General features: G+C 48.0%; 1 protein-coding gene across 3 annotated transcripts in view; it reads right to left on the reverse strand.

Annotated features, from left to right (window-relative positions):
• The window catches only part of septin9b (septin 9b), a 39,986-nt gene extending 28,053 nt beyond the window's left edge, over positions 1-11,933 (reverse strand). Inside the window, exon 1 of one of the 3 annotated variants that reach the window (XM_057034605.1) lies at positions 11,684-11,933. In XM_057034605.1, coding sequence (XP_056890585.1) covers positions 11,684-11,705 — 22 coding nt within the window. In that variant the 5' untranslated portion in view covers positions 11,706-11,933. Of the gene's footprint in view, positions 1-954; positions 1,236-4,935; positions 5,138-11,683 lie in introns of those variants that run through there. The other 2 variants (XM_057034604.1, XM_057034603.1) reach the window with 2 other exon arrangements.
• Between the last annotated feature and the right edge of the window lie 532 nt (positions 11,934-12,465).

The raw sequence follows: 12,465 nt of genomic DNA on the forward strand, positions 1-12,465 counted from the left end.
TCTGGATTGGTTTCCCCCTCTCTCCCGGTCCTGTTTACACATTCTAGTCTTTGAGAGACGCCGTTTCAGTGCTTTGACCACACAAGAGTTCCATTCCTCCACTTATACCACTCTGATCAATTACGTTGACTTTGCTTATTTTACGCCTTTATTTCCTCCTCAGCGGATCACACAGAGCTTCCCGATGTACTGGAAAACATAATGAGCTGGGATAGAACCGGGATTAACTCGCTGTCTCCGAAAACAGCAGACCAGTGTGCTCGATTCACGAGGCTGATACAGTGGTCACAATTGGTAACTGCAGGCATCTTGTCTTTTTCTAAAAACGGCGCTTTAAAGCGGGAGCCGCCTTAAGAAAACACACGTTAAAGATGACACCCATGTTTAAAATGTAAGACTTGAAATGAAGGTTCCAAAGGTCAAATATTAACCTCTAATTACCCGTAAATTCTCTCCATTCTGCTGTTTAAATACGAGAACAGCTGCTTTTTGTGGCTTCCGCTCTGCGTGTGTCACAACAGGCAGGAGAACAGCTGGGGCGACCCAGCGTGACCGGAGGAGGAAGAGGAAAGAAGCGTGGATGGAGGAAACACAGAAGGGGAGAGGAAGAGTCGCACAAAGGGAATCAATGCCAACTGGCTTTGAAAACAAAGGGGAGACGCACTTGTGACGGATGTTTGCCCTGCATTTGTCCGAGCTTGAAGTTTTCAGCGGTTACCTTTGCGACGTAACTGTGGCAGGATCGATAAAAGAAGCTCGCCCAGACTGGACTTAATGGTACCCAGCAACACACATGCAGCCACAATATGATAAACACTTTTGAGGTAGCACACAGACGTACGAGGTAAACTGGACACATGTGCTCCCATATTCCCATTCTCTACCCCCCTCCCCCCAGCTGTTTGTCATAAATTGCCTGCAATTTAATTAAAAGAAGCATCGTAAATTACAAACCTTCGAAATCAGAAATGATTCCCTCCAAGTGTGGATTGCCGGACATTTTTTGTTCTCTGTCGAACTTTCGATGAGCTTTCTTGGAACAAATTCCGAAAATACAGTCAAAGTGAACCAATTTTCCAAACGTATTTTCCCCTGACTTCCCACTTGCTTTCCGATACGGCTATTTAGATGTCAGAGAGAGTGGCAAGGCGAGCCTCCTCGCTCACTCCTCCCTGCCCAGGAACACACCCCCCTTCTACCTCATGTCCTGTGTATATATGAGTGTGAGTGTGTGTGTGTGTGTGTGTGTGTGTGTGTGTGCACCACCCCAACACAAACACACACTCATACATGCACGCGCAAGCATTCACAGTGACCTGGTCATTCCCCAGGATGCCCCCCCGACCAGAATGGTTCAGGTCTGAGTTGAAAGGAGACGTCAGGTCAAACAGTTTACGTCATGTTAAACAAGTTGTGCTGCCAGCGGACGGGTTAAAAGCTTCCCCCTCTTGTCGACGAGATGCTGCTGTTTAACTCTGAAGCTCCGTCTTTGAGTAAACAACCCCTACAAACCGACTGGCATGTTAATTAAAGCGTAGTCGCGCCTGGAGTTGCTGCTCTCCTGCGACAGAAGGAGCACAGCCTGCAGGGCTTCCCAGCGAAAGTTGACATTAGAGATATACAAATGAGGCCTCGGGGCAATCAGAGGGTTTATTCATGCACCAACCTGCCCTCTGTGACACAGGAGCATGAGAACTGGAGGCCGTATCTGACCAGGAAATCTGGCACTGCTGCAATCTTTGGGGACGCCGGGGAGCGAGCGACGCGCGAGCGAGGCTGTCTGAAAGAGACGCTGTTGAAAAGACCTGCGAAGTGGTGAAAGAAAGAGTCAGTTGGTCTGCACAACTTCCTCTTCTCCCCGACGAGGCGGCAATCGAGAGTTCAAAAAGCAGAACGCTGGTTTACAATCAGTCGTCTAGAATTTAAAACAAGGGCCGCAGAACGTGTCCAGAAGATATACTGCCAATTACCCAACCTCACAAACAGGAGGTACCCCGACAGCCCCTAAGTACCCCGGGAAAAAACAACAATCTGAATGAAAAGCGCCATTCTACCGGGCACTATAGGATGGGAATTCCACCTTCCACCCCCTCAGCCCAACGCCTGAGAGGTCGAAGGGAACTAACTGAATAATGCTATGTGTTGATGGTGGTCTGGTCTGTGCATTTAACTCCTGGGAAGGCGTCTCCAGACGCAGAACAGAGGATGTCAAACACACACACACACACACACACACACTCACACTCACTTCTTACTGTATTTGGTATTTTGGTTAACATTTGTCTACATAGCTGCAACATATAGAACACGTGGACGTACATTTAGACGGGCATCTGTGTCAGTGCACTTTACGTATCCCTCCATGCCCGTGCAGTCCCAAGTGGGCTGTGCTGTAAAACCACATGCTGCAATTCTGTCTACAGGACTCAATTAAACCCAAACACGCAGTGTGTGGAGCACACACCTCCCCCAGCCAGTGTGTATTTATCTAAATCTGGATACACACTCTGGACTGTCTGCGGAGGGGGCAAAAAAAGAGCAGCAGAATGAGGGGAAAGCTCCGAATCAACATCTGAACCACACGCGTGCATGTACGCATGGACTCCGAGGGGCGTCAAAATGCGATGGCGCACGCACGTGCGGAGTGCAAGTGCAGACACTGGTGTGTTGGCGCAGGACTCTGAGAAGCCTTTTTGTGGTATGAATGTGCGTAACCAAAGCCATTTAGTCACATAGCGCTGTTGCCAGAGTTGTGCTGATTTGGTACCCTCTAAATAATAATTATGGGCTAGTGTGAAAGCACGGCGACTCCCTCGGGAATACACACAATGTTGCGTTAAGTCATTTATTGTTTCACCCGCGAGGGAGATTTCCTGTCATTCACACAGATCCCTACATGCTGTATTGATAAACCTGCTGGGCTATTACCTGCTGGGAAGTCACGTGACATTTCCATTTAAGTGCCCCTTGTATTTGCCCATACGAGTTTACGGGGTTGCAAGGTAACGAGATTTTAACAGCGATCAGCACGACCTCTCATGGAGGAAATTATGTAGCTATTGGCAATGCTACAGCAATTAGAAGGGCCCGATCATAATTCTGAAAGTTCAAAAGTTTAAAATAACGATTCATCTCTCTGCAAGCTCCCCTCCGACATTCTGACACAACCTGATTTGCTGTTTGCACCTTATTTGCGAGTGGAACCACTTGTAAACAGCCTCCTCGCCGTGTTCATCCATCAGCCCTCGCCTGGCCTGAGCTTCTGTCACATTGAATAATTTCACCTGTCAGAAATCCTCCCTCCGGAGGGCTGAAGGTGGGGCTTCCCGCAGTGTTTCCTGAACCCCCCCCCCCCCGCTGCCTGTTTTCACAGCTCCCTCACTTATCATTGCTAAATAATTATCTGTTGCCGGGAGGGCAGAGCGGCCAGCCGTTCACTCTCATCCTCCACTTTCTTTTAAAAGTATATAAAACACTTTCAGTTCTGGTGCGAGAACCTGAAGTTGATAATATTGGTGCTGCTGTGGTTTTGTGGACGTGTTTCAGAAATCGCGTTAATTCCACGCGTTAAAGTTGCAGCAGAGCTATTGCATGAATGTAAATGCATTTGAAATGATTAAAGCTATAATCAGAGGTCACTCCTCCACTTCCACATTTAAATTTCCCTTCATTTGGCTGCATTTAAGCCACAGCGTGTCACAAACTGGCCCTTGTAGCATGACAACATGTGAGACACACACGGTTAACTGAACATATACTCTCAAGGCGCTCAAATCGAGATGACGTTAGATCAAGTTGAAAACCCCATCTATGCTGGATGGATGAAAGAGTGCTTGTGTTTGATCCGTGTCGTCAAGGCAACTGGCCCAAACATAAGTGCAGAACACAGGCCGGAGGCAGGAAGTAGAACTGCCCTTGCAAGACTTCCTCATTTGTGAAGAATGATTGACAAAGATGTCAGTCTACACTGTAGCCTCACTGAATTCTTGTACCTTGCTTAAAAAAATAATCATAATACTCATTAATCATTTGCAAAGATGTTTCATTGCTGAGGATTATTTTGGTGTCTATGGAGAACGAGCCAACAGTGCCACCAAGTGGTCACATGCCTGTTTCTATATTACACAGCTACTCCATTAATGGTTGAATTAACGGCTAATTTGTCAGGCAGGGATCAGCGAGATGACGCTTTAATCACTGCAGGATGCTAGATTAGCCTTATCCTCTCAAAGCAGTCTGAGAACAAGCCTGGCCAGACTGAAGCTCCACCAGCAAAAAACAACCTCCTCACTGAAATTAAATGGAAAAAAAACAGATACAATGATAACTGAGGAACACATCTTAGCCGTTTAGCCAGAAGCTACCGAGTGTTTTAGTCTGGTTCAGGGCTCCACGGAGAGTCCGCAAAGCATCTGACGATACCCAAGGTCAACTTCAACTAACTAGTAACCCAAAAATAAACCGTCTGTGTCAGTCAGCATTAATCTGACCGAGCGCCTCGGCTTTAACGTCCGCTGATGATGCCACGAGGAATTAACTGTCCATGCTTGCTTGTTTGCCACTTTGCACTGGAAGATTAGATTTCCCCAGTCGGGGGAGTCTTCTGTGACAGCTTGTCTCCCCTCCGATGATGGAATAAGGGAGCGCTTCCAGATTAGAGCGTGGCTGGTGCACTTTGCAATTAATTTAACCGTGGCTGAGTCGTCATTGAGAAGAGGAAATGGATGAGGTGACAGCTCGCTGGAAATAAATATACAGCACAGAATAAACCACAGAGGGAGAAATATTGAGGCAGACAGACAGACAGACGGAGCAGAGAGGATTCTGCTGACTTCTGCTTCCCCTGCAGCCTGAGTAAAATCACCTCTCCTTCAGATCAAACTCACTCAGCCGGGAAAAGTTTTCACACAAGTTTCAAAAAAGGGTCCAACTTACCGGCGATTCGGGCTCGCTCCATAACTGATCGGCTACCTCCAGAAGTCACATGTAACTGTAGCTTTTTCTGTCCTCCCTCCTCCTTTTTTCTTTCGTGGAGACTTCCCTTTTCTTCGGCTTTCGTCACCCTGTCCCCCTCGTTCAACCCTCCCTCACTCCTCCCTCTTTTTCCTGCGTCTGCCTCCAAGATTTAATGTCTTCAGCCTGTCAGGGTAAAAAGCGAGCGCTGCAGACGGCCGCAGCCATGTGCTCGTCATATGTAGCCCCTCGATTGCTCCTCCATTCATCCCAGCTCTCCTCTTTCACCGAAAGTGAAGGGAAACATTCAGTAGAATAGTTGCATGATCCTCAGCCGAATTCAGGAAATGAGTGGACGCTTGACCTCCTTGTTGCTCAATTCCGAATACGCCACACTCCTGATAAGCTGCACATCTGCCCCCAAACCCGTCGTGCACACTAAAGCAGCCGGCACACACACTTGAACCCCGGCCTCGGCTTTCAACTCAGACCACTTGGCCTCCATCTGGGTGAGAAACTCCCAAGAAAACGCCGCACACACCCATCTTTGTTTTCATGTCAGCTCAATGGATCGCTTCCTCTTCCTTTTTTTCCCCCTTGAGAATGTCTCTCATTGACCCCTGTCTTCCAGACGGAGCAATAACAGCAGAAAGAGTGTTTACATTTCCGATTAAATCTCTAAAATATAAAAATCAACGTGAAATCAACCGCGCCCAGGTTGCTTAGAAAGATGGTTTACAGGATGATCGGCATGGAACTTACAAAATATAATCCAAAATGGGAAAATAGTGATGGCGGTTCTGACTGGTGTAAGACAGCCTCCGGCTTCATTTCTATAGATTTTTATATGGAAATAAATATATTGGGAGGTGGTAGCTCAGTCTGTTGGGAACTGGGCTGAGAAGCGGAGGGTTCTTGGTCTCGGAGGTGTGTAGGGGAAGGTACCAGAACACCTTCAGAGCACTGCTGAGGAACCCTTGAGCAAGGTACCAGACCCACAAATGCTCACAGAAGGAAACTCCTGCAGGGGTGTACCCAGCTGTCACCTATATATGTGCACGTGATCCATGATCATGATCCTGAAAGGGATAAAGCGATTAAGAAGATGAGAGAATTCAGGTAAAAATGTCACCAGTGTGCCCCAGAGTTCCCCCCCGGTGGCCCAGACTCTTTCTAAAGTGACAGTGACCTTTCAGCTTTATTTATATTTATTCAAATATGTCTGATTAGGAGCACAACAATTAAAAGGGTCACGAAGCCATTCTTTGACTCACATAGCTCTCTATCACTCAGATCACCACAGAATTGCTTCGTTTTAGGTTTTAGCGTCACAAATTCTTGAAATAATCTGAAAAATGCAACAAGACAGTGCTGGTTGTGGAACAAATGAGGTTGTTTGAGCATGTAAAGGACATAATTTAGGTAAACATGGTGCAAAAAGAAGGCCCCTCTCAATCATACCTTTCACCACCTCCTTTCTCCATCATTAACAGACACACACACACACACACACACACACACACACACACACACACACACACACACACACACACACACCTGCAAATTCTCTTCAAAATAGTCATACAGAAGCTCAAGTACTTCTCTGGTAGTACCATTGGATTTGTAAAACCACACACACACTTTCATTGATATATTTAAACCAAACAGCCACATTCGCACCAGATGAGACAGATGGTCATGAGGTGCAGATGGGCACGTGTCCTTGATCACTCATGCACGACTGGCACACCAACACGCAGGGGAAATGAAAAAGAATCCAAAATTGACCAAGGGTGGATGGTGAGCCTTGGGGTGCACATTAATGTAAGCCGTCACCACAGAGCGCGACCTCTGCCCAGCCGCGTGACTCAAACATGCTAAATTTAGTTATATAAGAGTGGAGCAAAGAAACTCACCAGCATGCAGGCCAACACTAAAGGGATGCCTGCGGGGCAGTGATGCACAATGAAGGAGAAGGAACAGAGGAGAAGATAAAAGCAGCGGCCATGGGAAGAGGTGAACGGGGTAAATGGAGGGGAAGACAAAAGGAGCGATGAAATTAACTCACACCAGTAGAACCTACAGACACACAACGGAAGGTGAGGCTTTCATGTTGGCCTTTTGAGTGCGCGCTGCCCATCTGGGTACTGTGCACGTTACAGATGACGAGAGTCCATCCTGAAACAGCTGCAATTTCAGCTTCTGGGTGACGCCTCTGGCCGTTCATTGGGATTTTTGGGAGCCTGTTCACGCAGATCAACATGGTTTTCTTTGAACATGATAATCAGATGACTGTGAAAACAGAAGCCCCCCCCCCAAAAAAAACAGCAGCAGATTTAGAGTCCCGTCTGAGAACAAGAAATGATGGGGAATGAGCAAGCGGTGTGATATTGTGCTGCTGGCCAGCGTCTGATGACCTCATCGCCGCCCCACGAGGCGCTCGTCTTGGTCTTCATCCCGCTTCGCCCCTTCTCCCGCTCGAGTTCGTGTGCGTCGTTGCCACGGTTGCCAGTGCTTCAGCCTACACTTCCAACCTGGGGCGTGTACAGGGACGACACAACTCCTCACATCACTCATCCGCACAAGCCGGATTTAAAGCGGGACCCCGTGCTCGCATGCATCAGCAAACGTGTGTGAAGCAAGGAAGCACGCTCACACACACACACACACGCACACACACGCTCTCGCACAACAAACAAGACAAAAACTCTTTCGGTTTGTTCCAGAAAGGTTTCAAACGCCAAAAGGAAAATGCTCCCTTTACCAAATCTTCTACTCGGCTCTGTTAGGGAATTCTGTGATACGGATTCCTTCTCCAGCTCTGACACTTTTGAGGGCTCTTTGAGGCTGTAAAGGTGTTTGTAAAGGAGTCTGCACCTCTGTGGCTGCAGTGTGACTCTGCTGTCTGTCTGCTTCCTTTTGGGACACGAGCAGAATTCCGGGTGGCTTTGCCTTCCGCCGCGTGGCTCTAAACCCCCTCCCATACTGGAGGATTTTCCCCAGAATCGCTGGGGTGAAGCGAGGAGAACAACGGCCCCGTTTCATGGACTCATGCGAGGTTAATTAAACGTGACTAATCAGACTGTCGGGAGTGTTTAGTATTTTGTGTGTACTAGATTTCATCCCGATTAACATTAGCTAACTAAATGAAGATGAATGTGGAAGGAAGCTTTTGTGTTTTGGCGGATGAGGAATACGACACAGCCGCATCAGCTGGAGGCCCGCTTCCACCTCAGTCTCGGTAAATTAGCCTGGGTAGGCAGGACGAGGCGGGAGAGAGGCCGGGGATGGAAGACAGGAGAGTTCCTGTGGTTCTTATGGCCTCAGACCCCTATAATCATCATGCCAAACCCCTGATGTCTAAATCCACAGCTCTGACCCGCACACGCTACGTATGCTATACATGCGCACACATGCGTCACACGTGCAGAGCAGATCTAAGCGAGGACTTGTTAAACACGAGTCCGGATAATTATTTTCTGTTGCCAGCACGGTGGAAGCTGCTTCTAGCAGATTAGACATACAATCACAGGAAAATAATTAGATCGTTGTCAATCTGCTCGTAACATCAGGTGTTGATTGAGTGTACACGTGGGAACAACATTCCTGACTGATGGCGCATCCCAATAAACAGCAGCTGCTGTGGCCTGTTTTCCACCTTGTTAGTTGTGGGGGGGGGGGGTCCATCCATCCATCCATACCCTTGAGCCCATCCCAGCTGCCACTGGGCGAATGGCTCAGTTAAGCTGAAATATTATCATAGACCACCTCTATTTATAGCTGACACTGCAGCGTCATAGGTGCACGTGACCACCGAGCGTGGAGAACGTTCTTCTGAGCATGAGGACGGACACATTAAGAGCTAAAAGCAGGACAGCCAGAGGGGGAACCACGGGTCACTTCCTGTAGTGGGCGAAAAAGGAATCCACTAAGAGCAAAAAAGAGGGTTTATCCATGGGGGGGAAAAGTTCAGCCTTTGAATGGGAGGAGGTTTTGTTGAATAGCTCATATCAGAGGAGAGATTGGAAGGGTTTGACACTTTAAAGAGGTTTTATAGCTTCATATGGATGAAGGTGTGCAAGCCCAAGGATTATGCAAACCTGAGATTTTCGGCAGTTTGAATCTCAGGAGGTGGATTAGATCGACGCTCTGCAGGGAGCAGCAATGACGCTAAAGGCAGCTTTAGCATTTACAGAGAGCGGTAGCCCATGTGGTAGCAAGACACGCCAGTATATGACTCAGACAGAGGAGGATCTAGTTCAGCAGTCAAGAAGAACTATTGTTGAAGAGAAATAAAGAGCTATTGACACCCCCTCCATCTGCTGCAGCTCCCTGGAATCCAGCGGTGCAGCAGGCCAGGCTGCTATCTCCTGCGTCACAGCACAATCAGCAAAACGGATGAAAGAATCTGACTTTAAGGAATCCGATTTGACCTAATCCTACGTGGCAAAACTGCGTCAGCGAAGATGAAGGAAACTATTGCATCCCTGCAAAGGTCTTTTCAACCCCCACATCTTCTACCCAGCACCACCTTCAGCCTCATCGGCTCACATGAGCTTCAAGGACACAGTTTTTCATCTCGAACGGATGCAGCCCAAAAGAAATGACACACAACCACCCCGAGCAATTATCTATCCCAAAAGAGCGTACTGAAGCCGACTATGTTGACCCAGCGATGAGTCTAAATAGCCCAGCTGACTGGGATCTCTCATGCGTAGGAAGATGTTAAGAGAAAAGGGGGAGGAGGGGAAAAAACAGCCCATTTACTGCACCGGGCCTCCGTGTTCATTCAGGGTTGCTTTATTTTAAACTACAGAACAACATGGGTAAATTCACTTCATTAAGCCCAACAAGCTCCAGGTCTCATGGGCCCTGATGAAAAACAGATTTTTGCGAGCGATCTCGGCGACAACACAACGGTCCCAGAGTAAATTTAAACACTGGAGAAAAGAAATCCACCAGGCTTGTGGGGAATCCTGAGGACAACCATGACCTGCTTCATTTTAGGTCATGTTGCTAAATTGCCGTGTTGCTGCGGTGATTTCATGGAATACTTCACAGCGAGGTTCCCAGCCGGCTGTGACCCCGGCACAGATGATAGCAGCTCTCCGCAGCACATCTGCACCACTTCAAACAGATGCTCCACCCGTCCTCATCAAGAACATTCCCTTGGAACGGAACAAAAGCGGCTACTTAAGAGCATTGTTTCACAGATGCTAATTGGGTTCCCTCTCAGTTCAACCATGAAAAGCTCTGACCTGACACAGACCGTGACACCTCAAGGTCAAGATGTTCTTCTCTGAACGTGCGTCTTACCAGTCAGCCGACCATCAAAGACCACAGCGTGAATGTGCTCGCTGGTCTTTGGCTAACCACTCTGATCAGACTCATTTAGACAATTAAAGCTTTCAATAACAACCTTGAGGAGCCCGATTTTCCTGCCATGCAGCAATAAGTTGCACAAACTGCTCCTTTAAGTGACTGCTGATATCTGTGGCCGCCCCCTCGTCCGTCCGGCCTTTAAAAGTGGCGGGTATGGTGGCGCTCGGTCCGCGTGAGGATCTCCAGAAACAGCATCTGACGCTTGCCGATTAGGCTCCTCAAAGTGGAGCGTTCGCTTTGACCTTACCTGGGTCTCTGGCCTCTAAGAGGTCAAAGGTCAAATGCTAAAGACTCCAGGAGGCTGCTCTGATTCTGCATACCTTCAATAATACTTGAAGCATCCCTGAGAACATAATTAGCAGTTTAATCACAGGGAAAGTGAGTAGCGCACAGAAGATACGTGTATCGTTCAAGGCTTTCGAGGTCACGTAGGAGGACTGATTAAGACTGCTGCGTCTTAAAGACACAATCACGTGTCTCCTCGCTCTAAACTATTCATCAGCTGCGTTCTTCCTTACCGCCTGCACCCCAAAACCCATTTTGTACGAGACAAAACGTTTTTCAGTATGGCGACTTTTTAAAGTGGAAAGGAAGATTACCTTAACATGTAGACGTGGTTTCAGAACAGCTAATGTGGCAAAAATCTGAGCCTTCAAACAGCCGGCTGCGGCTAAAGCTCCTGAAATAAAAGCCGGGCGCACACATGGAGTCGCACTTCACAAATTTCTAGGAACTCTCATACTTTAAAATGCTAAATAAGCCATTTTTTCCTGCTTCATCACAAATCTCTGGATCAGCTTGTGCCATCTTTCTGTCCCTTTGATCTAAAATGTCTTTATTTTACCCCGCAGAGCCCATCCTGTGCTCCAAATTGTCGAGAAACACGGATGGGGCAGAGCACAGCCCGATGTGTTGTATAATGCAGCCACTGGTGCACACACTCACTCCAGCATGCACTGTGCCATGCATGTATGAGGCAAGAGAACACGCATGACACACGCGCTCTGACATCACGAACATTAAAAAAAAAAAAAAAAAAGTCTGGAGACAACCGTGTGGACAGCAGGGCCTAAAGGGGCCACGCAGCACATCTGGGCAGATGATGAGTCACGTCAGACTTTAATAGCCAGGGGACCCCAAGGTGGCCCCCCTGGGTGCAGGCCAAGCTCAGCCACAAAAACAAACTGCCCCAAAACCGGAAACGAAGCGGTAAAGAGCAAGGTGAGACAGTTAGGCGAGTTAAGAAAGGCAGAGAGACGGGATGGAGACCAATAAAGAGGGCACGTGCAGCTGCGCTATAAACAGAAACACTGCTTTAATATTTGCGTATATCAAACAACACATTTACCTGTATGAGCGTTCTTCTTCATGCTTCAAAATCAGGGCGGATGACGTCAGAGGACACCTGTCTGCCTCGCGCGGTCTACCTGTCAAAGGAGCGGAGCGGACTTTGTCCTAGTTCTGTAGTTCTCGTGCAGTTGGTGCGCAGCGCGAGACTCAGCCGAGTGCAAGCAAGGAGGGGAGACGCACGAGGGTCGTGTGATGCTGCGAGCTCGTGAATGAGCGCTTTGATGGTGTTCCCGAGCCCGCACGCTCAAAAGGAGGCGTGTGCGCACGAGCGGAGGGGGCGGCAACTGACGCGTCTTTACGCGCTGGCAGCGCGGGGCAGCCCGGGATCTGCCCCGGTCGAGCCCGGGATCTGCCCCGGTCGAGCCCCTCGCTGGAGAGGCAACCAACACTGCGTGCGTCCTGTGATTCCTTATCCTTTACGCTACATATTATTGGTTTTGAGTTATTCGGCTGCATTTCATGGCGGCTTTGTTTTCACTCCCATGAAGAGGATGATAATGATGGTAAAAGATATAAATAAAAATATCAAAACATGAACCGGAAATATAAAAAAAATTGAAACAGCTGAGCCTAAAAACAACAGATGAAAGGAATAATGCATCAATTAAAATGAACACTGCTGTATTTATCTGAATTTACGGCAATGCTTCCCTCTTGTGGTCAAAACGGTGTGTTACAGCGTGACAGCGTTTCACTTGTTTAAAAAAAAACAAAAAAACTTCAACGGCAGTATAATTGGGCACACAAGCATCTAAAAAAAGTTATAAAAAGCGCATACAT

The sequence above is a fragment of the Takifugu flavidus genome, chromosome 6, assembly GCF_003711565.1.
Source record: "Takifugu flavidus isolate HTHZ2018 chromosome 6, ASM371156v2, whole genome shotgun sequence".
In the NCBI taxonomy this organism is placed as follows: domain Eukaryota; kingdom Metazoa; phylum Chordata; class Actinopteri; order Tetraodontiformes; family Tetraodontidae; genus Takifugu; species Takifugu flavidus.